The sequence below is a fragment of the Paroedura picta genome, chromosome 14, assembly GCF_049243985.1.
Source record: "Paroedura picta isolate Pp20150507F chromosome 14, Ppicta_v3.0, whole genome shotgun sequence".
Taxonomy (NCBI): domain Eukaryota; kingdom Metazoa; phylum Chordata; class Lepidosauria; order Squamata; family Gekkonidae; genus Paroedura; species Paroedura picta.
Genome location: NC_135382.1, coordinates 17,453,255 through 17,479,163, shown reverse-complemented (window position 1 = coordinate 17,479,163; position 25,909 = coordinate 17,453,255). Strand labels below are relative to the sequence as shown.

Sequence of the window (25,909 nt, the reverse complement as noted above, 5' to 3'; positions counted from 1 at the left end):
ATACATATATCTAATTGTGCATAATGCAATATAGCGTGCTGAAAGGCAAGGGTGGGGGTCTTATTTAGAACAATAGAGCGGGAAGGGTCCATAGATGCCATCTAGTCCACCTGCTGCTCAAGGCATAATGGGCCTCAAGCATCCCGGATAAGTATCTGTCCAGCTGCTGCTTGAAGACCGTCAGTGAGGGGGAAAGAGATTTTAAAACTTGCCAACTGAGAACACACAATTGGAAAACTGTGTGTGTGTAATCAACATATTTAATAACCAAGTATTCTGAAACACAGCTCAAAACAGACAAAGCTGTTTAATTTTTTTAAAAACAAAAACTGCTCAGTTCTATCAGCCCATCCGAAATCCCAACTGTCCCCTGCTACACGGCATTTGGAATATTTCCCCTTAAATGCCGTCATTCACCATTGTGTACCTTATGAACGGCCGGGGACCTGCCACTCCTCTGCGCCTCGGTTTGTAGCGACCCCTCCTCTTCCGGCGGCATCCCGCCGCAAAGAGGACCGTGCAACAGCAAATCAAAACCAGAGAGGAGCAAAGCACTATGGGAAGCAGCCAGGCACTCCTTTCCGCCCCTTCCCGGGCCGGCCGCTGGCCTTCATTGTCTGAAGTGTAATTCCTTCCGCTGTAGCCTTTGGTCTCGTTCAAATGTTGCTTGCTGCTATTCAGGTGGGCCGGGCTGGGCACAAGGGATAATGTTTTAACGGAGGGGAGCGTAGGAGTCGGAAGCACCGATGCATTGTCTGAATTAGCTGTCGACCCCCCTGCTCCTGAAATAACATCCATCCCTTCCGTGAGATGCTTTTCGGGTGGTACGGTTGTGGATTCGAAATGTACAGCGGATGTGGTCTCGTGGACCAAATTGCTTTCGGGAGTGTGGCTGCCGCCAGCTACCATGCCTCGGACCGTCGTAGGAGACGCGGATGTGGCTAGAAGGCACCGCGAACTCACCGACGCATCCTGGCAGTTTTCCGAGTCCGCGGCTCTTGCGTTGCCTTGCCTCTCCCATTTATTAAACGATCTGGTATTTGGCTCTTTAAAGGACAGCTTCTCAAATACAAGGAGGTCTGGATCAATTCCTGTCCAACCGGAAACCAAGCACAAAATTAATGTTTCCCCCCCCCAGGGGCAGTGCTCATATTCAGCTTGGCACGTCCCTAAAGCACATCATCTTTCTGGAGTACATGAGGCCGTGTGCCTGCAGAACGTGCGCTTCGCACACACTTCATCTTCGGGCTCTCTTTCTAAATTTGTTCGGTTCCTTGCCAAAACAAAACGAGTTCAATCAATAGGCCATAAGAGGTCACAGTTAATAGTGTATTACAACGAAAAAGGGGAACTGCTAGAAGTAAATATTCAGCTCAGGGATCCATGATTGGTTTCTGTCAAGCCCTGCAAAGAGGAGCTCTTCCCTCTAGAGCAGCCTTTTTCAACCTTTTGCCTGAGAAGGAGCCCCTGAAATAAATGGTGAGGCTTAGAGGAGCCCTGGAAGTGATGTCAGCTGGCCACACCTCTCTGCCACATCCCGGGAAGTGATGTCACCAGCAGTGGCATCACCATTCACATCCTTTGCCCTTCTTTTGTCCCTCCCCTCACCTTTCCTACTACTCTGGCTTGTGTTGTCCTGAAAGAATTGCAGGAGCTGAGAAGACAGCCCAGACCATCCATAGTACAACCCACACCTCCCCCTATTAAGGCAGAAGGAGAAAGGCCGCAGACCCCCACTGTAGCTCCCACAGACTCCCATGGATCCCTGGTTGGGAATCCCTGCTCTAGAGCAGTGGTCCCCAATCTTTTTCTGGCTGGGGACCAGCGGGGCAACTGCCCCGCCTGCGCAGCACGCAAGCGCAGCTATGGTCACGCAGCGCGCATGCGCATACAAATTGTGCATGCGCGAAAGTGCCGCGCATGTGCGCATGCGCGGCACGGCCCTGATTCCCTCCCCCCCTCCTGCAGTAAGAAGCTTCCCGGGCCGCAAGCTTGCGGCCCGGGGAAGTTTTTTACTGCGGGGGGGGGGGAGAGAGGGAACTGTGGCCGGGCCGCACCGAGCCGCGGACCGCAGGTTGGGGACCACTGCTCTAGAGAAAGAATTCATGAGTTATGCGCCACAACAGCCGTGGCATTCTTGGATCCCTGCCCAGTGAACTGCATCAGATGACAACAAATGGTAAAAAGGATCCCAAAGGTACAAAGGCTGAAAGCCAAATGGTATAAAAAATGCACAAGGGATGAGAAAAAAGGGTGGGTTCCATCTCAACAGTATTGTACCCTCCTGAGATACTTTCCTGCTTAGGTTTCATCCCCCCCCCAAAAAAAATCCAGATGTTTCCAAATCTGGCAACCCTGGCACCATTACTTCTCTTATTGACTTGCCAAAAGGCCAAGCATTCTCAAAAATCTTTTGCTATCTAAATAACTCCCTGCACCACATATAGGTTGCCTGGTTTATCTTCACCCTTTATCTGACGAATGTTGGTTCGTAATTCGTTTAGTGGATTTCCAGCAGGGACACCGCCTTTCCAGATGTTATAGCGGCCTTAACTATAGGCCTGGCAGAACAGCTCTGTTTTATAAGCCCTGTGGAAGCGGTTAGGACCCGCAGGGCTCTGTTCTCGTTCAGTAGGGCGTTCCACCAGACTGAGGCCAGGGCCGAAAAAACCCTGGCCAGAGCCAATTTAATTTCCTTGGGGCCGGGAATCCTGAGCAGATTTTGGTCTGCGGCTCTTAAATTATGAAATCTAAGAACTATTAAATAACATGGTGTGCCTGAAGATGTGCTGAGCATTTTTTAAACAAAAATTAGTGGGGTTCACAGGCCGGTCAGTGTTCTGCCCATTTCCTGGAAGCTACCAATCCTCTCCAAACCTGGTTGGGAATGGTCCCTGGAGAACCAGTCAGGGCCTTCCAAACCTTGACCTAGCCGATGGCAGAGGGCAGTTGGAGCAAAAAGCCATTAAGAAGTCCTCCAGGCAGGGTTTAGCTATCTACGAGGCAGGGTAGAGAATCCTTAGAGTCTGTCTTGAGGGGAAGCAGGCTGTTAAATTGGCATGCCCAGAAGAAATGCCAACTTTTAAAGATTCTTCAGTCTCCCAAGGTTGAGGGCCAAGCTGCGGTTATATTGCAACCTCTCTGGGAGCTCCAGTCTGCGATCCAGCCGTCCTGAGTTCAGTTATTACGTTTTTTTCCCCCTCTCAGAGCACAAATTGGCTGATGCTTGCTCACTTTCTGATCTTGGTGAACTCCATCGCAGGAGGGAAGAGGGATAAACTGTTGGAATGCCAATAAAAGTGAATGGATGGTATTGGAATCACAGAATTTATAGTCTTCCACCCACTGAAGCCCTCAATTATTTGTAAATATTTTCAAGGGTGGAAGACCCTTAGCCCTTTCCATGGATATAAATAATTGTATGTTTGTATTTTCCCTGTGTAATTAGAAGATGGACAAGGCATTGCTAAATGATAACCAAAACATGAAAGGGCAGTGGTGCTACCCCATTGAAAGCCAGCATAGTGTCTAATCTGGAGGTTTGATTCCCCACTGTTTATGCAGCCAACTGGGTGACCTTGGGCCATTGACAGTTCTCTCAGGGCTCTCTCAGCCCCATCTACCTCACAGGGTCTGTTATGCAGAGAGGAAGGCAATTGTAAGCGGTTTTGAGACTCTTTCAGGTGGTAAAAAGTAGGGTACAAAAAAAAAAAAACAGCACTACTGCTGCTTTATATATATGTATTTCCATCTGAATTTGTCCCAAAGGGGTGTTAAAACAATAATCTGAAAGCCGAGCCTTTCTCCTAAGCATCTCAGGACCCAGTATGGCTAACAACAATCTAAAAAAACCCAAATCTAAAACAGCAGTTCTGCAGTACAGGAAAATCACATTAAAAGCAAACCATCTAAGCCCATTGTGCCTCTCTGCCCTAGATCCTCCCCAAATAGCTTTTCTTTTGGCAAAGACATGGCACTTAGGCCTTGAACATCCTCATGTGCATACAAGAACATGTCAGTCAACCCTTTCGGCTTCTCGGCACCTTACCTGGTGTGATGTTGTATAATACAACTCTGATCCCCGGCTTCAGTATGCAGCTTTCCAGGGCTGGACAATAAGCATGGAGGCAGGAAAGGCTGGGATTATGGGCTTCAGAGTAGAAAACTGCCAGGTTACAGGAAACTGAATAACAGAAAGGAGAAAAGCTTTTAGGAGGCCAGATGAAACTCGAGGAGAGTTATGGCAGGCTCTCGCCTGTGATTTTAAAAAGCAAGTCATGGCCCAATTCTGAGGAGGGCCACACAGGTTAGATGGGGTGGGAGGGGCATAGAGCTCCACTTACTTTCACCTGTTGACACCCAGAGAGAAGGAACAGAAAATGAGCATTGTGTGTGTTGCTCATTTCTGTTGAAAGGGGTTGCCTGCAGGAAAACGCCAGGAAGATCATCTTATGGATTACCCAGTTTTTCATCTAGTTAGATATAACAACAAAGAGGCCTTGAGTTTGGCTGGGTGTGACACTTTCTGTTCTGTGCCACCTTTGTGGGGGGACAGGAAGTCCCCTTGAGTGCTCTGTTGCTATCAGGGTTCACGCAATAAAAGAAATGGGAACCTTTAAAAGCAAAAGACCCAGGGCATGGATTTGAAATCAAAGCTAATGCTTGGGCTCTTGCCATTACTGGAGCACTGAACCCGATTTGCTGGCTGACAGCCTTTTAAAGAAACAGAGTTGGTCGACTTGTGATGTTCATGTATGTGCCTACAAGTTCACTTCTGTTGGAAGAAGAATGGCTCAAGGGTCAAGGTGGCCCCCCATAAAGCCCTTAGGCTGCCCTTCTCACATTTTTCAGCCTGTGGCCTACTTCAAATGTACCAGGACCCCCACTGGGCCACATGCCCCCCCCAAAAAAAAATTGCTGATATATAAGAATATATGAGATAAGATTTGGGGGAGAAAGGGTGTTACATGACTGTACTAGGGATGCCAGCCCCCAGATAGGTAAGGATGAAGACTGTGAGAGGAATGCTTAGCCACCCATGCCATGTGGCCAATTTATTTTTGTGATTTCAGCCTCCAGGTAGAGCCTGGAGATTTGGAATTACAGCTCATCCCCAGACTACAGAGATCAGCTTCCCTACTGACAATATGGGTGCTTTGGAGGGTGGATTCTGTACCCGAGGTCCCTGCTCTCCCAAGACTCCGTCCCCAAATCTTCAGGAGTTTGACAACTCGGATCAGGCAAGAGATTGGAGATTTTCGTTCCTCTGATGGGAAACTTAGCCTGGAAACCACCCACTATTCTCATTTTTTAAAATATTATTTTTAGTAGGGATTCATCCCTCACCTTAAATACTTTGGCCACCTCATGAGAAGGAAGGACTCCCTGGAGAAGAGCCTAATGCTGGGAGCGATCGAGGGCAAAAGAAGAAGGGGACGACAGAGAATGAGGCGGCTGGATGGAATCACTGAAGCAGTCGGTGCAAACTTAAATGGACTCTGGGGAATGGTAGAAGACAGGAAGGCCTGGAGGATCATGGTCCATGGGGTTGCAATGGGTCGGACATGACTTCATACCTAACAATATCCCTCACCATTCTTGAGGAGGCAGCAGGTCCGGCTGCACTGTTGAGCTGAGGCCGTGGAGAATCTCTTTAGAATGTGGGCTCCTCTCGCCTGCGATTGCTCCAGATCAAGGGCAAGGCCTGGAAACTGTCGGATCCAGCAGTTCTCGTAAAAAGTGGTGGGGGAGCAGAGGCTGTCTGATCGCCCTGCCCAGCCCAGTAGCAGGAACACATCTGTCACAGCCATCAGCAGAATCATCTCAGTGGAAGTCTCGGCTCCAAAACAGAAGCATAGTCCACCAGAAGGAACCAGCCAAATGGGTCACAAACACTAGGCTACAGAAACCTCTTGCAGGGGGTTTTCCGTTAACCAATGTGCATCTGCCGAAAAGAAAAAATGGTTTTCTAAATGATCAATTCTTTCCAAGGCCTTGGGTGGTCATTTGTGGAAGACTTACTGTGAAATTCTGTCTTCCTGCCCTTTGGAGTGTGATTGATTTTGAGTTGGCCGAGTTTATATTCTCAAAGGTACGAGCAGACATTATAAAGGGTACTTTATTACAACTGCATTGAATTCCTGATTTGCTCTGAAACTTGTAGAACAAAATTATTTAAATGGTCTTATTAACCAAGTGCTGGTACATGACGTTCCTTTCAAGACATAGTAGAATCCTAAACAGAGCTGCAGTCTTTTCTTTATGATTCCACGGGCAGTAGTGTGAATTTGACAGCTCTCCTAAGCATACTCACCTAAGGAATTCAATGGGATTTATATCCAAGCAGCTGTGGAGAGGACTAAGCTCCCTATTTCACGGAGACTTGGGTGTGAGTTTATGCAGATGTGTGTTAATGAACACATGTAGGATTGTAGCCACAAGGATTTTCCCCATAGAAAGCTGACATCTCTTCTGAACTCTTACATAGCCATTTAGGGTGGTTCATAATGCAGAAGAGAAGCTAAGCTAGACATCAGTGTCATTATTATTAGAGAGCCAGCTTGGTGTAGTGGTTAGGAGCACGGACTTCTAATTTGGCGAGCCAGGTTTGATTCCCCGCTCCCGACATGCAACCAGCTGGGTGACCTTGGGCTCACCATGGCACTGATAAAACTGTTCTGACCGAGCAGTGATACCAGGGCTCTCTCAGCCTCATCCCCCCCCCCACAGGCTGTCTGTTGTGGGGAGAGGAAAGGGAAGGGAAATGTAAGTCACTTTGAGATTCCTTCGGGTAGAGAAAAGCGGCATTTAAGAACCAACTCTTCTTCTTCAGTAATAACAGAGCTCTCTCAGCCTCACCTCCCTCACAGGGTGTCTGTTGTGGGGAGAGGAAAGGGAAGGCAACTGTAAGCCGCTTTGAAACTCCTTGGGGTAGAGAAAAGCAGCATATAAGAACCAACTCTTCGTCTTCACTAATATCAGGGCTCTCTCAGCCTCACCTCCCTCACAGGGTGTCTGTTGTGGGGAGTGGAAAGGGAAGCCCTTTTGAGACTCCTGGTAGAGAAATGCGGCATACAAAAACCAGCTCTTTGATTGGGAGCCTGGGAATGATAAAGCCCTCAGTGGGGCTCAATGCCCCAGAGTTCTCCCCTCCAAAGTATGCTTTATCTCCAGGAGCGAGAATGTTGTAGAGGTCAAAGTATGACATTCTCTAATCTGAAGAGCTGGGTTTGATTCCCTGCTCCTCACATGCAGCCAGTCACGGTTCTCTCTGAGCTCTCTAAGCCTCATCTACCTCACACCTCTGTTGTGGTGAAAGGAACGGGAAGGAGACTGTAAGCTGCTTTGAGACTCCTTCGGGTATAAGAACAAACTCTTCTCCTTCTCCTTATGATAACTTAGCAGTGCCTTTGATGCACTTGAAAGCGCACAAGATATGATCCTGCAACAGAAGAAGTTGTTGAAGCAGTCTGTGAGAAAGAATGGGATGGGTGCAAGATAGTCGAGCACCAATTGATTCTAACAGTTTAACTGACTAACCTTCAGGAGGGAAAGACAGCAGGAAGTGAGCTCAAAGGAACAGAAAGTCTCCAACTCAGCCAATCAGGACACAGGAGGAGAATATTTGAAAATACCAGGAAGTTTCTAATCTAAATAAGCTAACTACACATCTCCTCCCGTGCCTCCCCCTGCCGTAGGATATGCTTATATTAACTCATGCACACTACAGATTGTTCATATTGCCACACAGTCAAGGGTAGCAAAGGATCAGTGCAAGACAATGAATTTAAACTTGCCTATAGCTGGGACAAGGATGAAGGGAGAAATCTGAGACCAGAAAACATGTCTTTGGGGAGAAATCTGAGGGCAGAGAAAGGTTGCCCCAAGTAGTAGGCCAGGTGGCTTGGCCAGAGAAAGAACCAGCCCCGAGATGCTTCTCAAACTACTTGGATTGTCTTTTTAGGAGAAAATGGAATTGTTCACTGCACTGGAAATAATCCATCTGTTAGCCAATTTTTCTTTTTGTGCAACTATTATAAATCAGCCGTGACACTTGACAGGCCATGATTATTTTTTATTTAAAGTCTTTAAAAATCTTTTTCCTGCTGTGATTTGCGACAGTAATGTCTTTACCCTCAAGGGAAAAAAGAAACCATATTTGCAATTGTCACTAGAAAAATAGCAGAAGGAGAGAAGAGTTAAAAATTCCCTCCCCTGGCAACTGCAAAGTCAAGCAGCTGCAATTTGTAAAAGACACTAAAAGGGCATATGATCCTGGCGCTACAGGGAATTTTGAGGAACTCCCTAACAAGACAAGAAGTCGCATGCCTTTCTAGAGATATTAATGTGAGACCATAAAGACCTCTTTTGTTTCTCTAACAGCCCAAGGAGAGCTGCTTATTATTATTATTATTAGTAGTAGTAGTAGTAATAGAAATACATCATATAGTTACTATAGTGACTCAATAATATGTCTGCTCTAAAACAGCTGGGTTAGAATATAGGACTCCTACGGTCAGTGTCCACAGAGTTTGGCCATTGCTGTCATCAGTAAACCGGCATCTTGTAATGTACCAATTTTCTCACTTGTGCATTCCAGCCAAACCTTAAACGCTCCTCGCTGCTGCCTCCCCCCCCCCCAGCTGTCCACCTTTTTGCAAAAATTATGATGTACCTTGAAAGCCTTCATAACCTCTCACAAAGGATAGAATGGATGAAGAAGTTTGTATATTGTTTTTTTTTAAATATGGGTATGGATATCAACAGACTGATCCTGGTAGCTGGGCAAATGTTGGCTACCTAAAGGACGCACAGTATAGATCAGTGGTTCTCAGCCTTCCTAATGCCGCGACCCTCTAATACAGTTCCTCATGTTGTCGTGACCCCCAACCATAAAATGATGCAAGTGTTCTTTCACAGAAATTAAACCGAAACTGACCAATGGCGTGAGGATCTATTGTTCATGATTGTATATAAATTGCTCAATTCAGTTCTGCCTCTTGTCCCACCATGCCGATCTCGCTCTTTTCCACTGCTCCAGACAGACAAATGCTCTACCTTGATCTACCCTGCAAGGCTGTTGTGGGGATGGCACCCCCCCCCCCCGGCTAAGCTGCTTGCCCTGCCGTGACCCCTGTGAAAGAGTTGTTGGACCCCCAAAGGTGTCCCGACCTCCAGGTTGAGAACCACTGGTATAGGCAATTCTCAATCCTTAAAAAGGAATAGAAACTTTTTCTTTTACTGACTTGTGAGTCTATAATGTGCCTTTCAGTCTCTTGCAATTGCCAGAACCTGGCAAGATTCTAAAAGGTCCTAAAAACTTGCGTGAAGTCATTCAAAGACCTGTTGAACTCGTAGCTTAATGCATTCCTAGCATAAAGTTTAAATTCATTTTGAATTTTTTTGTGGCAAGAGGAACTTTGTTAGGATGTCAATTATTGACGAAGTGATTACCTCTTTCTGTGTTTCCTGCCTAACTCATTTGCAATCCACTTTCTGTACGGAGCAACAAAGCACTGATTCTCACGCGGCTTCCGTCTATCCCCTTCATTCTCAGATGGAAAGCAAAACAAACCCAGCTACAACCAATATTAATCCTCCATCTGAAGCATGCTTCTAAACTCTCCAAGGTTCAATATTTGCTTGGAATTTGATCTTTTTTATCCGCGTTTTGCTGTGCTGTACAGGGAGAGGTGAAGGAAGGGATGGAAAGGATAAAAAGAAAAAAAAGCACACAAACATGGCTTTTGTAAAACCCTCCAGAAGAAAGCAGTGTATCAGATTCCTTACCTGAATTCTGTGGAGTTTGCTGTTCCTCAATCTCCAGCAGGGACAAGCAAAAAGGTAGAGTCTGAGAGCAAAAAGACATGTAAGTCCGTCTAAAATTATTCTGCAACATTTCACCACCACCAAAGAGAGTTATTAGTACATCTCTGGATGATTTTACAGTATCAAATTTAGGACTGGGTTTAATTTTGGGTCTGGATTTATAAAAACATGTATGGCAGAGCGGCAGGTAGATGGTTCATTGTTAGCAAGATCCCCAGTGAATAGTGAAAGCTCCTTGGTCACAGTCTCCCTACAGACAGCAATAAGAGCGGAATTCTCTCACTTGAGATCCAGTTCTCAGCTGTTAACCCCTGTCCTGCCAAACAGCCAGAGGGGACTGAGAGGTTGATCACATGCTTTAAAACACAAACTTCATTTATTTATGTCTAGTTTACAGCAAAAAAAAAAAAAAGAGGTCAACAAGGAATAACATACAGTGAGAAGAAAATGAAAGTAATACTTAAAAATATTAAGTGTATAGGGCAGCATTTGTCAGTCTCATGTTATTCCAGAAATCTACAACCTTTTACAATCTACAACAAAATCATTAATATGTTCACATTTTTCTCTAGTATATCTACTATTTGGAGGAAAGAATGCAAACTGGACTGACTTTTAAAAACTGTCAAGATCATGACCAGTATGTTGGATCAAATCAGTGATTGACAAAGCAAAACTACACAAATTTGCAAGAAAGGACATATTAACATTAATATGCAGCTATGTTCGCAAAAAAATCTTTTTTTTTCCAATTTAGTTGTACAAGACTAAAAAGGTTCTCCAAAGCTTTTGCCAGGACTCCTCCCTCATACCAATGCAGCCCTGCTAAAAGTGTGGTGGAGTTGCAATTGACTTTGCACAGCTGTGTTTATTAATATTTTATTTATTTTTCAGTATGTATACCGCCACTCATCCAATGGACTTGCGGCGGTTCGCAGAAATAAAACATTAAAAGACAATTTAAAAAGTGTAAAACCCCCAATTTACAGCAAAGCAGCAAGCGGCAGATATTCTTCTAATTCTGTGTGCGCACACCCACACTAACTCACCTGTGTTGCCAATGATCACAGCTTGTGATGCCAGTGTCAGTGGGTTCTAACACTTGATGAACTTATGGGTGAGGGTCCAAAAGCATCATAGAACAGTACATGGTAATGTCACAATAGTGATAGTAGCGCTTCCACACATGTCCAGATAGAGTGTCCTAGAGAAAAATCATGGTGTAGTGGTTAAGAGCAGCGGATCCGAATCTGGTGAGCCGGGCTTGATTCCCCGCTCCTCCATATGCAGCCAGCAGGGTGACCTTAGGCTAGTCACAGCCCGGATAGTGCTGTTCTCACAGATTAGTCTCTCTCAGCCTTCCCTACCTCACAGGGGAAAGGGAAAGGGAAGCCACTTTGAGACTCTGTCAAGCGGTGAAAAGTGGGGTATGACAACCATCTCTTCTTCAAGGTGTCTGGAGAACTGGGAAATGTATTCCCTACACAAATACGACATGGTAACTGTGAACTGTGTGCATACACTTTTAGGGATTGCATCACTGCCTTAGCAAATATTAATCAAATGGAGGGGTAGCCTGAAGAGATCTGAGCTTGTGCATGTCCCTTTTGAAGGATGTTCTGAGTGGCCTTCCCTATGCAAATCTACTGCAATCTGAACCCATAGATATATTGGGCCTGGACTGAAGCATCTCCATTGTAGTCCATGAACATCTGGAGGACCACAGGTTGACTACCCCTGCCATAGAGGATTGCACTTCTAGGGTGCTCTGGGATGGATGAGTTGCTGTTCAGGTTTCCTGGGCAATGTAAGGCTTTTTCTGCGTGTCTCTCTCTCTCTCGCCCTCTCTCTCTGAGAGACCTGTGACTGGCCCAAGGGTCTGTGACTGGCCCAAGGGTCTCTGAGAGACCTGTGACTGGCCCAGTAGGTCTCATGTGTCTCCAAGGGGCTTACAATCTTCATCCCTTCCTCTCTCCACAACAGACACCCCGCAAGGCAGATGGGGCTGAAAGAGCTCTGAGAGAGCGGTGACTTGCCCCAGGTCACCCTGGTGGCTGCATGTGGAAGAGGAGTGAAGAAATCAAACCCGGTTCTCCAGATTAGAAGCCCCCGTTCTTGACCACTCCAACACACACTGGCTCTAGCTTGGCTCACAACATTTAGCGGTGACTAGAAACCTTGAAAACCCATCACAGGCATATTATATTAGGTGCTTTTTACACCGGTTAGTGGTTGGGTTTTTTTTGGGGGGGGGTTGTCCTATTCAAGTATGGAAAACTATAATGCATAGAGCCATCTTGGTGTAGTGGTTAGGAATGCAGGCTTCTAATCTGGTGAGCCGGGTTTGATTTCCCGCTCCTCCACATGCGGCCAGCTGGGTGACCTTGGGCTCACCACGGTGCTGATAAAGCTGTTCTGACCGAGCAATGATATCAGGGCTCTCTCAGCCTCACCTCCCTCACAGGGTGTCTGTTGTGGGGAGAGGAATGGGAAGGCGAATGTAAGCCGCTTTGAGCCTCCTTCGGGTAGAGAAAAGCGGCATAGAAGAACAACTCTTCTTCTTCCGTCATATCAGGGCTCTCTTGGCCTCCCCTCCCTCACAGGGTGTCTGTTGTGGGGAGTGGAAAGGGAAGCCCTTTTGAGACTCCTGGTAGAGAAATGCGACATACAAGACCCAGCTCTTTGATTGGGAGCCTGGGAATGATAAAGCCCTCAGTGGGGCTCAATGCCCCAGAGTTCTCCCCTCCAAAGTATGCTTTATCTCCAGGAGCGAGAATGTTGTAGAGGTCAAAGTACAATATTCTCTAATCTGAAGAGCCGAGTTTGATTCCCTGCTCCTCACATGTAGCCAGTCACAGTTCTCTCTGAGCTCTCAAAGCTCATCTACCTCACAGGGTGGGGAGAGGAAGGGAGGGCAATTGTAAGCCGCTTGGAGACTCCTCTGGATAGTGAAAAGAAGAGTATAAAAACCAACTCTTCATCGTCTTCTTCAGGGGAACTGATCTCTGTCCTCTGGCGATGAGCTGTAATTTCTGGGGACCCCCAGGCCCCACTTGGAAGCTGGCTTCCCTCTGCAGCTTTTTCAGTGCCTTCCTCCCCAGAGGCTCTGCGTACAGATGGTGACGGAAATAATTTATTGCTGCCGTTGGAAATAAAATACTCGCCTAGATGGTCCTCGGCCTGAGCCTGCAGGACAATTATTTGTCTCTTTGGATTAAATCAGGCCATCCACTCCAACCCGCTGCGGGAACACAATAGCCTACAGCCGGGAGTGCAGCATGATCCTTCCTAGGCCATCAAGCGCTATTCTGTCCTTTGCAGAACAAAAAGCCCTCTCAAGCACATGACTCCAAAGGAATGAGCCTGCACAGAGGAGGTTTTCTCCACGCCTGACCCTGGATTGAGACTTGCAAGGGAGTCTTCTTCGCCCCAGTCAGGCGGGCACAAAGAAATTCCAGGCTGGAGCCTTTTGCCTGCTGCGCCGAAGGGATCCGGTGTCAGGCCACGATGTGGGAACACATGCTCCTTTTCTGCTCCCTCATCCGTGGAGAAGATCGTCTGGGAAAAGTAGACAGCCCAGCTTGGCTTCCGCCTCTTGGAAATACCTGCGAAAAGGCATCTGAGAACCTAACGTTAATAAATAGACGCCAATACAGAGCAAGATGCAGGTAGGTCAAGCACTTTGTTTTAAGTGAAAACATGTTTGCAGCTCCCCTTCCCTTTGTGCTGATGTACAACTTGGCATTCTGGCACTGCAGTGTCGATTTGGGATTGTACTGCTAACAGTCTGGAAAAGAGTGTGTCTGTATTTCACTGTATCCTGTTTATACCCCCACCTTTCCCCGGAGCAAGGTTGCTTATAGAATTTGCTTTCCCCGGAGCAAGGTTGCTTTTAGAATTTGCTTTCCCCGGAGCAAGGTTGCTTATAGAATTTTCTTCTTTTCCATCTTATTCTACCCTGTGAGGTTGGCTAGACCAACAGTGGGACTGGCTCAATGTCACCCAGGAAGCCTTCAGGTGGAAGTTTGGATGTGGGCATCCCAAAATCTGAATTTAATACTCCAGCCTGGCAAACAGCAAGTGAAATAGGGGCACCGGGTGTTATGTCTGTGATCATTGAACCCACAGACTTAATACCGGGCATGTTTGTTCTTACCCTACCATGCTCTGAAGGAGCTCAGCTTAGGGCAGCACATGTGGTCCTTCTTTTCAGCCTCACAACAACCCTGCAAGGTAGGTTAATTCACAAGGCAGAGGAACTAGCCATGGGTCAGTGGGGGGGGGGGAGGAAGGGACAGAGATTGTAAGCCCCTCTGAGATACATGAGACCTGCTGAGTGCCCTTGGGCCAGTCACAGGTCTCTAAGAGGGAGAGGGAGGGACGCCCAGAAAAAGTCTTATATTACCCAGGAAAAATGAATAGCATCTCATGTATCCTAGAGCATCTTTGCAGAGCAATCCTTTATGGCAGCGGTGGCCAGAATGTGGGTCTCCAGACATCCATGGGTTGAGAACCATCCCATTGGGTCTTTGGATGACCCCATTCCAGCCTATTGGACCCCTTTCAAAGGGTTTTCTGGCTGTGGGCCTGCTCCGCCCCATAGGTTCAATTAGGCGCGGAGAGGAACTCTTGTGGGCTGATTCACAGATTGCTCATTAGCTTGACCACTGACACTCTTGAGGAGTCAAACCTGTGAACGGCACGCGCCACCGGAAAGCCTTGTTTTCAAGCGCCAGGTACTATTTTGCTTGAAGGCGTTTGGGCAGCGCTCAGCTGGGTCTCACAGTTGCCCGACTGGGACTCTGCACATGCTCAAAGGCACGCTCTTCATCCTGTCTCTTTACTGCTTAATCTAGATAAAGAAAGTAGGTTTTTTTTAAGGCAGAAAAAACAAAATCCAGGAGGACAATTGTCAAGTGCCTTGCTGGGGGGGAGGCGCTCGCCTTATATCATCATCATCATCATCATCATTTGGCTCATAGCCATAGGTCACTGCAAAGCATTACAAAAGCGATGCACAATCGATACCCAAAAAAAAAAATCCATCACAGTCATAAGACTTTTCACAATCCACGCCAGCACAATCACTCGCCACAAATCTCGCCCTCATTTCCTTTGCCGCCCCCGCAGAAAGGGATCCCCCGCGAGCGACAGGAGGGCCCGGAAGGATCTGATAAGAGCCATCCCCTTGTGCCGCCTCGGGTTGCCTGCGATTCGCACCGGGTTTCCCAGCAGCAGCGCGCAGAGAAAAACCACCGGGGGGAGGGGGGGAGCCGGCGCGCTTGGCCGTTGCCTTTTTAGGGCTTTTTGGCGCCGTGGAGCGGCTCCAGAGCGCAGCCCGGCTGCAGCGGCTCCATCCCTCCCCGCCGGGCTGTGGGTGGGGAAAGGAAGGAGGAAGCAGCAGCGGCGGCCGCAGCAGCAGCAGCAGCAGCAGGAACGGCGGCGGCGCAGGACGAGGCGGAGCGGCCGGCTGGGGGGCCATGTCCGGCGCTCAGCAGCAGCAAGAGGCGCAGGAGGCGGAGGCGGCGCGGCCGGAGGATCGGGACTGCGCGGGGGCGCGGGCGGCGGGCGAGGCGATGGTGCAGATCCGGCTGGGCGAGCGGCGCTTCGCGGTGTGCCGGCGGAAGCTGCTGGAGCAGAGCGACTACTTCGGCGCGCTGTACCGCTCGGGCATGCGGGAGGCGGCCGAGGCGGAGGAGCAGCAGCTGCGCGGCGGGCTGAGCGCGCGCGGCCTGGAGCTGGTCCTCGACTTCATCGACACGCGCAGCCTGGCGCGGCTGGAGCGGCCGGAGGGCGGCGAGCCCCCCCTGCTGGCCGAGCTGGTCGAGGCGGCCTCCTACCTGCAGGTGACCCCGCTGCTGCGCCGCCTGCGCTCCCAGGTGCGCCTGGACAACTGCCTGGAGCTCCGCCAGCTGGCCCAGACCTACGGCCTGGCCGAGCTGGAGGAGGCCTGCCTCCGCTTCATGGCCGCCCGCTTCCACCAGGTGCTCCGCAGGCCCGAGGCCCGCCCCCACCTGCTCCTCCCCAGTGCCCTGCGGCTCCAGCTGCGGGAGAGGCGCATGAAGGGCACCGCCGCCCTGCTGGCCCTGGGCAACTTCGCCGGCGCCCCTCCTGCCCTGGGCATGCCACCCCCCGAAGACTCGCCCTGTGCCATGCTCCGCTACGACGAAGGGGGTCGGCGCTGGCTGGTGCAGCCCAGCAACCTGCCTGCTGACCTGGCCAACGTCCGAGGGTACGGCTCCGCCGTGCTGGACAACTACCTGTTCATCGTGGGGGGCTACCGCCTCACCAGCCAGGAGATCTCGGCCGCCCACTGCTACAACCCCTGCCTGAACGAGTGGAGTCAGACGGCTTCCATGAACCAGAAGAGGTATGGGAGAGTTCGTGGCGTTGTGCCTCGTAAAAGACATCGTGGCCTTGGGAAAGGCACCATAAAGGGTGGTGAAAATTATTTAAGAGGTTGGAACCCAGTTCTGGGAAAACCAGGTTTAAAAGAGGTTAGGGCTCTTCAGCTTGGAGACACCACGGCCGAGGGGTGACATGGCAGAGGTTTACAAAACCATGCATAGGGAAGAGAAAGTAGAGAAAGCCGTACATTCCTCCCTGTCTCGCAATGCAAGAACTGGTGGGAACTGAAATTAGTGAGCAGTACGTTTTAGGACAGCTCAAAGGAAGTACCTCTTCACCCAAAGAGGAATTAACATGTGGAATTCACTGCTGCAGGAAGTGGTGGTGGCTACAGGCACAGAGAGCTTCACGAGGGGTTTGGATAAACATCTGGAGCAGAGGTTCATCAGTGGCCATTAGCCATAAAGCAGGGGTAGTCAACCTGTGGTCCTCCAAATGTCCATGGACTACAATTCCCATGAACCCCTGCCAGCAAACACTGGCAGGGGCTCATGGGAATTGTAGTCCATGGACATCTGGAGGACCACAGGTTGACTGCCCCTACCATAAGGTATAGGGGAAATGCTCAATCTGGGGAAGTGATGCCCTGTATCCTTGGTGCTGGGGGGTGGGGGGGGAGCAACAGTAGGAGGCCTTCTGGAGTTCTGGCCCTGCTGGTGGACCTCCTGATGACCTCTGGGTTTTGCCCACTGGGTGACACACAGCGTTGAACTGGATGGGCCACTGGCCCAATCCAACATGGCTTCTCTTATGTTGGTATGCCTGGGGCAGTGATGTTCTGTATCCTTGGTGTTTGAGGGGCAGCTGTGGGAGGCCTTCTGGATAAACATCTGGAGCGGAGGTCCATCATTGGTTCTTAGCCACAAGGTATACATGGGACACTCTCTGAGCCAGGGATGCTCTGTATCTTTGTTGGGGGGGGGGGGGACAGTGGAAGGCCTTCTGGAGTTCTGGTTCTGCTGGTGGACCATCCCCATGGCCCCTGGGCTTTGAGCCACTGTGTGACACAGAGCCTTGTTCTGGATAGACCATTGGCCTGCTCCAATCTGGCTTCTCTTATGTTCCTGAGACCATGTCTAGTGATAGGGCCCCTGGCCCCAAAACAAACGTCCAGGGTCTTTCAATATTTTGTTAGAATTATTTACGCCAGCCTCTCGTCCTTGTTTCAAATAACTAGGGGCACTTTTAAGGTACTAGGTGGCAAAGGAGGCTGTCAAATTTTCCAGAGGCTTTAAGAGGGCGGCTGGCCATGTAGACATGCGACTTTGAAAGGGGCTGTAGGAAGAAGGAGTTCTGATGCTGTCCTGTTGAGTTCAACATTGTATGTAATTAGAACCAATGTCACTGGCAAAGGTTCTTTCACTCAGTCATGCTAATAGGGCTTCTATTTTTGTTTTTTTTCCTTCTCTCGCTGGTTTATGGCCACTGAGAACCCTTAAGATGCGTCTGTATTGCTGACTGGGTTTCTCAACATCTCCCATGCCCAGTTTTCTGTTCCCCGGGTTCACTTTTCCTAAGAAAAAGGTTTATTCCAGCCAAAAAGCACGTGCCGCATGTGGGTGACTGTGTTTCTACTGCCCACTCCATTTTTGGTGTTCTCTCCGAAGTGTAAATAAAGTGGAACGGGGATGCACGTGACAGGGACGGCCTGTTCCAGAAGCAGAGGATTGTGCCTGCTTCTAATTGTGAGGCCTGAGTCTCTGGGAGAGCAAGATGCAAAGTGGATGGCGGCTCTCTGATGCGGTGAGAGTCGCATCCGTCGGCCCAAAGAGCAGCGGAACTCGAGGCCTGCTGATCTCCGCTAGAGGCACAGTTTGTTCTTTTGGAGGGCTCTTCCTTTCATGCTGGCCTGCTTCACCTCCGGCACTTGTCTGGCCCCAGCTGACAAGAAAGCGGTGGATTCGATGGATCCTTCCTCCGACCCAGCAGGGCTCTTCTTAAGACGGTTTGACTACGGTGCGAGACGGGGGAGGCCACAGGCGGTTCGGAGGGGAGGCGTGGTGGCCCTCCTGCGTTGGCTGGCCCTCGTCTTCCCCGTGCTGCGTTGCTGCCTGTTACGCTGGAGGTAAAACCACTGCACCTGAGAAGGATTCTGCACAGGTATGAAAGTGCAGGGCTCATGGGAGTGGCACGCTCTCAGGGGTCTTGTATTCAAGTGACTGCTGCCGAAGCTGTTCATAAGTTTCTTTTAGAAAGCTAGAACGATGCAGTTCATCGTCCGAAACTGATTTCTTTGATGCATAAACATGCAGCTGATGGCCATCCCAGTTATGGCACACCAGTGCGCTGTGGGGTTTGCTCCGGGTTCTAATCCTCCCCCTGCCGGTGGCAGCTTGCTGGGTGATCTTGGGTCAGTCATAGGCACCAAACCGAACCTACCCCCCAGGGTTGCGTAAGAACTAAATGGAGGAGAGGAGAATGGCGTAAGTGGCTTTGGTCCCCCGTGGGGGAGAAAGGCGGGTTATAAGCGAAGCAAATGAGTAAATATTTGTGTTTGATTTAACAGCTTGGAGCATCCAGGAAGTTCCAGAGTTCCTGCAATTGTAACTTTTCTGACTTGCTGTTTGAAAAGATTTTCAAAACTGTTAATTTTACTAAAAAAAATTATTTAGGGACGTATATATGGGGCAGAAACCAATAAAATTAACTGTATTTTTTAAATTTAAAAACCACAATTAGGTGCTGTCACATCAGCTAAGAATCGATAACAATTCATAGCCAGGCAGATGTTAAAGTTAGGAGGAATCAGAGGAGGCAAGGTGGGGGGGGGGGGTCGCAGGCAGGAGACTTGAGATTGAGAAGTAATTGTTGTTGTTGTCCAGCTGGCCTCAACCAAAGGCAGAAGAGCTTCGTCTTGCAGGCCCTACAAAACAGAGCCCTGATCTCTGCAGGTAGCTCATTCTATCAGACAGGAGCCAGGGCCAAAGAAACCCTGGCTCTGCTTGAGACCGGTTGAATTTCCTTAGGGCCAGGGCTCCTAAGCTGATTGACACTGCTCGGTCGAAGAGATCTCTAGGACAGAGGTAGTCAACCTGTGGTCCTGCAGATGTTCATGGACTACAATTCCCATGAGCCCCTGCCAGCAAATGCTGGCAGGGGCTCATGGGAATTGTAGTCCAAGAACATCTGCAGGACCACAGGTTGACTACCCCTGCTCTATGGAACGTATTCAGAGAGACGGTCACTTTTTGAATGGTCTGTGGGGTGTTCTGCAGATGAGCCAGCTGGGCTTTCTGTTCAGTGCCATCTTCATGCTTAGGCCTGCTGTGAAGCTTCCCAAGAGACCAAGCAAGAAAGTCGGGCAAGTTAAAAAGGAGGTTGGGGTTGGGGTTGGGGTTGGGGTGGGGGAGTGGGCCTCTAGTGACTTAACCAATAGCTTTGGGCTGGCAGGATTGCAAAGACACCCTCCACTTGAGGGCTAGTCCCTTTGGGTGGCTTATTTGTAAGACGGTGAGAGCAGAGCCTCTCTCTGGTGTGTTCCGCGTGTGCTTTAGAGCAGCGGTCCCCAATCTTTCTGAGGTCAGGGGGCACAACCACGCATGCGCGGCAACTGCGCGCATGCGCGTTTGCGTCGTCGGTGTGCCAGCGGCCGCGCCTGCCTCTTCCTTTCCTTCTCGCTGTGGGGGGGGGGGGCGCTGCCGGCGGCCCAGTACCGGGCCGCATACCGGGGGATGATGACCCCCGCTTTAGAGAAGATGTAACATTGTGGCAGATCCACATAGATGTGCTCACAACCTTCCGACTGTCCTATCGAGCGACGGCTTGATGGCAGAGATTTCTGAAGAGAACTTTGCATTGCCTTGGCCCCGGTGCTCTTCAGCGGAGGCCATTCACACATTCAGTGTGGGGAGGGATCAGGACAGGTGTCACTGATGAGTTAACCCGCCACAGAGTGACTCATAGACTCATGGAAGGGGTCTCTAGGGTCATCTAGTCCAACCCCCTGCAAAATGCGGGAAATTCACACCTACTCCAGTCCAAGCTCTCTGAAACCCAGGTCAGGCATCAACCTGGCGTGAAATTGCTGGCAAGACTCAGATGTTTACAAAGTGTATATAGGAGTGCAACAGATTTAGGCTGGTAAACCAATGAGTCTGTGGCAGAGCAGCAAGAGAAATGAAAGTTGCAACGTATATTGATTCACCGCCCTCACCGCAAAATGGCTCCTCTCTTTGTTTTCACGACGGCTAGTCAGGGCGCTAACATCTTCTGCGGCCAGCGAGCGTCTTGCGGGAAATGTCATTGGTGACAACATGCTTTTCTTTCCACTGCACATTAGGCTCTGACACATCTGTGCCTTTTTTCAAACCAGATGCTTAAGACAGGTGTGCCTGTCTGCAAATTAAGAGTGTGAAGTAATGGCTGCTGTTTGCACATCTGTTGTGGCCGGGCCAGCCCCGATGCTTTCAGCCAGAAAGTATTATTGGAGGGCGGAGAGGTACAGTGTCACCTATTTGGATGCGTCAGCAAAGCCAGACGTGAACAATGGTCCTTCCCTTTCAAACACGCATTTAGCTTTTCAGAGTTGCCTCGTCGTCGTTAGAAGAACAGGTTTCCTTCCAGAAAGGAGCATTGTGCGGAGTCCTTTTAAAAAATGCATTGTAGGAGAAGCGCTTGGGTGCTCTAAATTCACATCTAGCGGCTTCTCAGAGCGCAGATCAGCATCGATGCTGCCTGAAAACAAGCATGGAGAGGATGGAGGGACACCACCAGCCCTGGTGCTGAGTTAGCGAGGGTTCTAAAACGCAGAGACACCTAAAGCTGTTTGAAAGCTCATTATTACTACTGAATCGAAAACCTTGGGTGTTTGCTTAGTGCAGGGGTAGTCAAACTGCGGCCTTCCAGATGTCCACGGACTACAATTCCCATGAGCCCCTGCCAGCAAATGCTGGCAGGGGCACATGGGAATTGTAGTCCGTGGACATCTGGAGGGCCGCAGTTTGACTACTCCTGGCTTAGTGCTTCTTGGACGTTCAGACTGACTCACGCATGAGTGGTTTAAGGATGCACAGGGCCCGTAGCACCAGAGCCAGCTGAAGGATTTGCGGGGCCCTAGCAGAATACAATTGCAGCGGGAGCGTCCAGATTGGGGGGCGGAGGGGTCCCCCACAATGCAAAGGGGAATCCAACCTGGATAGCCCAAGCAAGCGCAGTCCTAACAGATCTCAGAAGCTAAGCAGGGTGAACCCTGGCTAGGGCTTGGAAGGGTGACTTCCAAGGAATGCCAGGGTCATGACGTGTAAGCCACTTCCAAATCTTAGGCCCTCCTGGATGCATTACATGTATGCCAGGCAATAATACACTGGGAAAGAGGGGTAAAAGAATAAAGCCACCGCTGTGGTTGCAGGTCCCACTGAAACGATATTATTGTCTTCTGCCAAGCCCTTCAGAAGCCCTGCTGGATAACTGCCCTGCCACACCCCTCCCCATGTTCTGAAAACACTTGTGATGGGCATCAGGAAGGGTGTGGGTGGCTGCCATAGTGCACCAGGGAGCACCGTATTCTATTTCTTACATCAGCAAACCCTTAAATGCCCTTCCAGATTTATTCTTGCTGGGGGAAATGATGACCTGGTGTTACATTCACGTCAGGGTTTTGTGTGGGATGGGACTGGTGGTGTTTTTAGCTGAAATGAGGTATCTCGATGGGGATCATTTGCTTTTAACTTTGATTCTCCAAATCGTTACTTGCAGGGCGAACTTTAAGCTGTTGGCCGTCGGAGGAAAGCTGTATGCCGTCGGCGGGCAGTCCCTCTCTAACGTGGAGTGTTACAACCCTGAGCATGACTGGTGGAACTTCGTGGCGTCTCTGCCCAGCCCCCTGGCGGAATTCTCGGCCTGCGAGTGCAAAGGCAAGATCTACGTCATGGGCGGCTACACCACGAGAGGTGAGGCATGCTTTTGGGCGGTCCTGCTGTGGCCTGCCAGGGGTAGTCAAACTGTGGCCCTCCAGATGTCCATGGACTACATTTCCCATGAGGCCCTGCCAGCATTCGCTGGCAGGGGCTCATGGGAATTGTAGTCCATGGACATCTGGAGGGCCGCAGTTTGAATACCCCTGAAGTATCCTATGTGCAAGAGTCGAGTGGGTTAGAAAGTTGGAGGAGGGAGAATGCAAAAAAGAAGGGGAAAACTAACAAATGCATGCAAAAGTTGCATTGGTACATTTTTAAAAAATCACAAATGTATTTATCTTTTGAAAACATCATCAAAGCTTCTGGAGAATATGCAATGCTGGTTCTAATGCAAGATACTAAAAGAAGAAGAACTGTTTTTTTTTTTTTAATACCCTGCTTTTCACTACCAAAGCGGCTTACAAACACCTTTCCCTTCCTCTCCCTACAACAGACACCCTGCAAAGGAGGTGGGTTTGAGAGAGCTCTGGAAGAACTGTGTGAGAACAGCTGTAAGAGGACTGTGACTGGCTGCATGTGGAGGAGTGGGGAATCCAACCCAGTTTTCCAGATTAGAAGTTGCTGCTCTTAACCACAACACCATGCTGGCTCCCAAAGAGATATGCATCTTAAATAAATTCATTGAAGATAAAGGGCTGAGCCAACCAGCTCTTCCACTCAGTGTTGCCCAATTATCCTTCTTACCATAGCCTGCCTCCCACAAGGGTTTTGTCCTTTGCAGGTCTCATGACTTCCAACATAGCAGAGCCAGTGCCATGTATTGGCAGGAGAGCTGGACCAGAAGCTGTTTTTTGTACCCCAATTTTCACTGCCTGAAGGAGTCTCAAGAGTGGCTTCCAATTGCCTTCCCTTCCTCTCCCCACAACAGACACCCTTGAGGTAGGTGCGGCTGAGAGAGCACTGACAGGATTGCTCTGTGGGAACAGCACTGTGACAAGCCCAAGGTCACCCAGCTGGTGACATGTGGAGAAACAGGGAATCAAACCCAGGTCACTGGATTAGAAGCCGCAGCTATTAATCACTAGACCGTTCTAGTATTTGGGAGATCTAGGTTTAAATCCCCAGTCTGCCATGGTCCCATGCTCTCAGCCTAACCTACCTCCCAGGTGTGTCGTGAGGATAAAATGAAGGAAAGAGAAATGACATAAGCTGCTTGGAGATAAAAGTGGGGTATAAATGAAGTTACCTTAATTTGTTGTTCGCCCGCAGAAAACCTGGTTGGACCTGTTGGCAAATACACAAAGGAGCAGAGCGCCAGATGCTTAAAGAATCAGTAGCTTTCTTGAGAATGGAAACAACTTTGTAAAGAAAGAGGAGAATCCTCGCAGTCTGATTGGCTGTTCTTCATCTGAAAGCAGAGAGGGAAGAAGTGTACTCAGAGAAACAGGAAGTCCCCAAGTGAGCCAGTCAGGACACTGGGGGAGATACTTTGAAAAATACCAGGAGGTTCTTACCTAAATATGCTAACTCCACATCTTCTCCAGTGCCCCCTGTAGGATATTCTTCATATATGTCTTGCATCATACCCCAACCAACAGGAGCTAGCTTGTTATGTAGAAAAACCACAGCATTACCAAAGCCATGCATGCAGCGGATAAAAATAATATGCACCTCCATTCAAACACAGTGCCTAAGCAGCCCAGTCGACTGATCTGAGAATGTGTGCATTTCCATCCAGTAGAGCTGACATTTCAATGATGATGTGCAGCAGTGTCAGACAGGCATCCTCTGCTCGACTGTTCGTGTAGTTTAAGTATTACAAGATAATGTATGTGCTATGCATTGAGCCCCCGAAATCTCTGTGCAAATATATTGTCCATATATACTATACTAATGCATCTGTGGCTGTGATGCTCTGTATTCTTCTTCGTCTTCTTCTCTACTAAATTTCTGTACCACCCTCCCATAATGCCTCAGGGTAGTGCTGGGAAAGGGGCAACAACGGAAGGACTTCTGGAGTTTTGGCCCTGCTGGTAGACCTCCCGATGGCACCTGAGTATTGGGCCACTGTATGACATCACGTGGATCACTGTGGCTAGGGGTTCTGGGGCCAAGTTGGGAGCTAGTAGTTTGGCTTGGCGAAGGTGGTAGAACGCCAGCCATGGGTGACCTGAGCCTCCATTGAGAGGGAGACATCAAGAATCATGGCCAGGTTGGGCTGGAGGGGCCATATGTTCTTAATACTTTTGAGTACAAGGAAGTTGAGTGGTGGTTCTTTCTTTCATTAAACCTTCCTCTGTTCCAGACCGAAACCTGAACATCTTGCAGTACTGTCCTAACTCAGACAGCTGGACGACCTTTGAGCTGTGCGACATCCACATCCGCAAGCAGCAAATGCTCTCCGTTGAAGAAACCATCTACATAGTTGGGGGCTGTATCCATGACGTGGGCTCCAACCAAAAACCCAGCCAGAACGAGGACATGTTGACAGTGCAGTCTTACAACACGGCCACCAGAGAGTGGCTCTACCTCAAAGAGAACACCTCCAAATCGGGTCTTAATTTGACTTGTACTCTGCACAACGACGGGATCTATATCCTCAGCAGGGATCTCACTCTCTCGACAAGCTTGGAGCACCGAGTCTTCTTGAAGTACAATATATTTTCAGACCGATGGGAGTCCCTGAGGCACTTCCCCACCTTTGGACAAAACATATTGGCCTGTTCGATGTACCTGCCAAATCTTATTTGAATGTAAACGCATAGTTTTCCCCTTCATAAATTTGATTTGCTATTGAATAAGAGGTTTCTTAGTTTGTGTCGTCATAGCTGAAGACAGCACAGGTTGAGGATTAGACTTTTAAAATAACGGTATAGTCCCACCAGGGGTATAGCCCCACCAGACTTCAGAGTGCTTCGCATAGCAAGCCGCAAGGGAGTGGCGGGCTATAAATCTAATAACAATAACAATAACAATAACAATAATAATAATAATAATAATAGTGACGTAACTGAGAAGATGGAGTATGTCAAGTCTCTGGGCACAGGCAGGGAGAGACGTGCAGCCAACTGCATAGGCTTGAAGGGAGTATGCAAAGCGTAGTCACAGAACGAGCTAAAGTCAACATCTGGAAATCAATCATGTAAACCAGCTCTGATAAGGGAGCATAGAAACATCTCCACGGAAACAGCAGTTCTTTGGCCTACCCCAGCCAAGAAGATGGTTAGAGTTTTCTGCTCAGGGAATGTTTTCTTGTTGGCCAAGAGAGGTTCTAGTAAGTTGCAGGTACACAAGATTTGCTTCACTTAGCTGAGGGCCTAAGGTGTCACCCATGAAGCTTTCCTTAGGGGGATGGGAGGTGCCTCTGGCCTGGAGAACTGGGTGACCGTAGGCCAATCACGGTTCCCTCAGAACTCTCTCACCTCACCTGCCTCACAGGGTGCCTGTTGGGGAGAGAGGAAGAGAAGGTGTTTGTAAGCCTCCTTGAGATTCCTTTTGGTAGTGAAAAGCTCTTCTCTCTTATCAATAGCAAATGACTTGCATCTTTCTCCACTCTTCCATTTTATGTTGGTCTGAAAGAGAGTGGCTGGCCCATGTTCACTCAAAAAGCTAACATAGTTGGGGGGGGGGGGAGAATACAACTTTGGGTCTCCAAGATCCTGGTCCAGCCATTTAATCGCTACACCCCACTTGCTCTTGATTGAATTCATTCCTCCTGTATCTGAAGAAGGCTAAAACTGTGTTGGCTCACCTGCTGCTTCCTGCATCTGTTTTTGTCTCTGCGATGGAGAAAAGAGAATCAAAAACCAAGGAACTCA

General features: G+C 49.1%; 2 protein-coding genes and 1 long non-coding RNA gene across 3 annotated transcripts; 1 reads left to right on the top strand and 2 right to left on the bottom strand.

Moving 5' to 3' along the window:
* Positions 1-334: 334 nt before the first annotated feature.
* Positions 335-15,146, bottom strand: MANSC4 (MANSC domain containing 4). Its single transcript, XM_077309740.1, has 6 exons — positions 14,519-15,146; positions 10,878-11,032; positions 9,790-9,850; positions 5,594-5,944; positions 4,049-4,183; positions 335-1,091 (listed from the first exon to the last, which is right to left on the bottom strand). Exons 4-6 carry the CDS (start codon positions 5,820-5,822, stop codon positions 400-402), a joined length of 1,056 nt encoding a protein of 351 aa, XP_077165855.1. The 5' UTR covers positions 5,823-5,944; positions 9,790-9,850; positions 10,878-11,032; positions 14,519-15,146; the 3' UTR covers positions 335-399.
* On the top strand, positions 15,082-25,849 carry KLHL42 (kelch like family member 42). Its single transcript, XM_077309738.1, has 3 exons — positions 15,082-16,198; positions 21,931-22,124; positions 24,397-25,849. The coding sequence occupies exons 1-3, from the start codon at positions 15,309-15,311 to the stop codon at positions 24,840-24,842; spliced, it is 1,530 nt and encodes a 509-aa protein (XP_077165853.1). The 5' UTR covers positions 15,082-15,308; the 3' UTR covers positions 24,843-25,849.
* LOC143823417 (uncharacterized) lies at positions 23,553-25,909 on the bottom strand. Its single transcript, XR_013226476.1, has 3 exons — positions 25,843-25,909; positions 25,103-25,218; positions 23,553-23,696 (listed from the first exon to the last, which is right to left on the bottom strand). It is a non-coding gene; the product is annotated as an uncharacterized LOC143823417 (long non-coding RNA).

Excerpts from the sequence above, each read along its gene's own strand:
- MANSC4 (XM_077309740.1), bottom strand. The coding sequence starts at position 5,822 with ATGATTCTGCTGATGGCTGTGACAGATGTGTTCCTGCTACTGGGCTGG. Across the intron at positions 4,184-5,593 it reads CTGCTGCCTCCTCAAGAATG|TTTCCTGTAACCTGGCAGTT; the intron begins GTGAGGGATATT and ends TCTGTTATTCAG. Across the intron at positions 1,092-4,048 it reads ATTATACAACATCACACCAG|GAATTGATCCAGACCTCCTT; the intron begins GTAAGGTGCCGA and ends CCGGTTGGACAG.
- KLHL42 (XM_077309738.1), top strand. The coding sequence starts at position 15,309 with ATGTCCGGCGCTCAGCAGCAGCAAGAGGCGCAGGAGGCGGAGGCGGCG. Across the intron at positions 16,199-21,930 it reads GCTTCCATGAACCAGAAGAG|GGCGAACTTTAAGCTGTTGG; the intron begins GTATGGGAGAGT and ends CGTTACTTGCAG. Across the intron at positions 22,125-24,396 it reads GGGCGGCTACACCACGAGAG|ACCGAAACCTGAACATCTTG; the intron begins GTGAGGCATGCT and ends CCTCTGTTCCAG.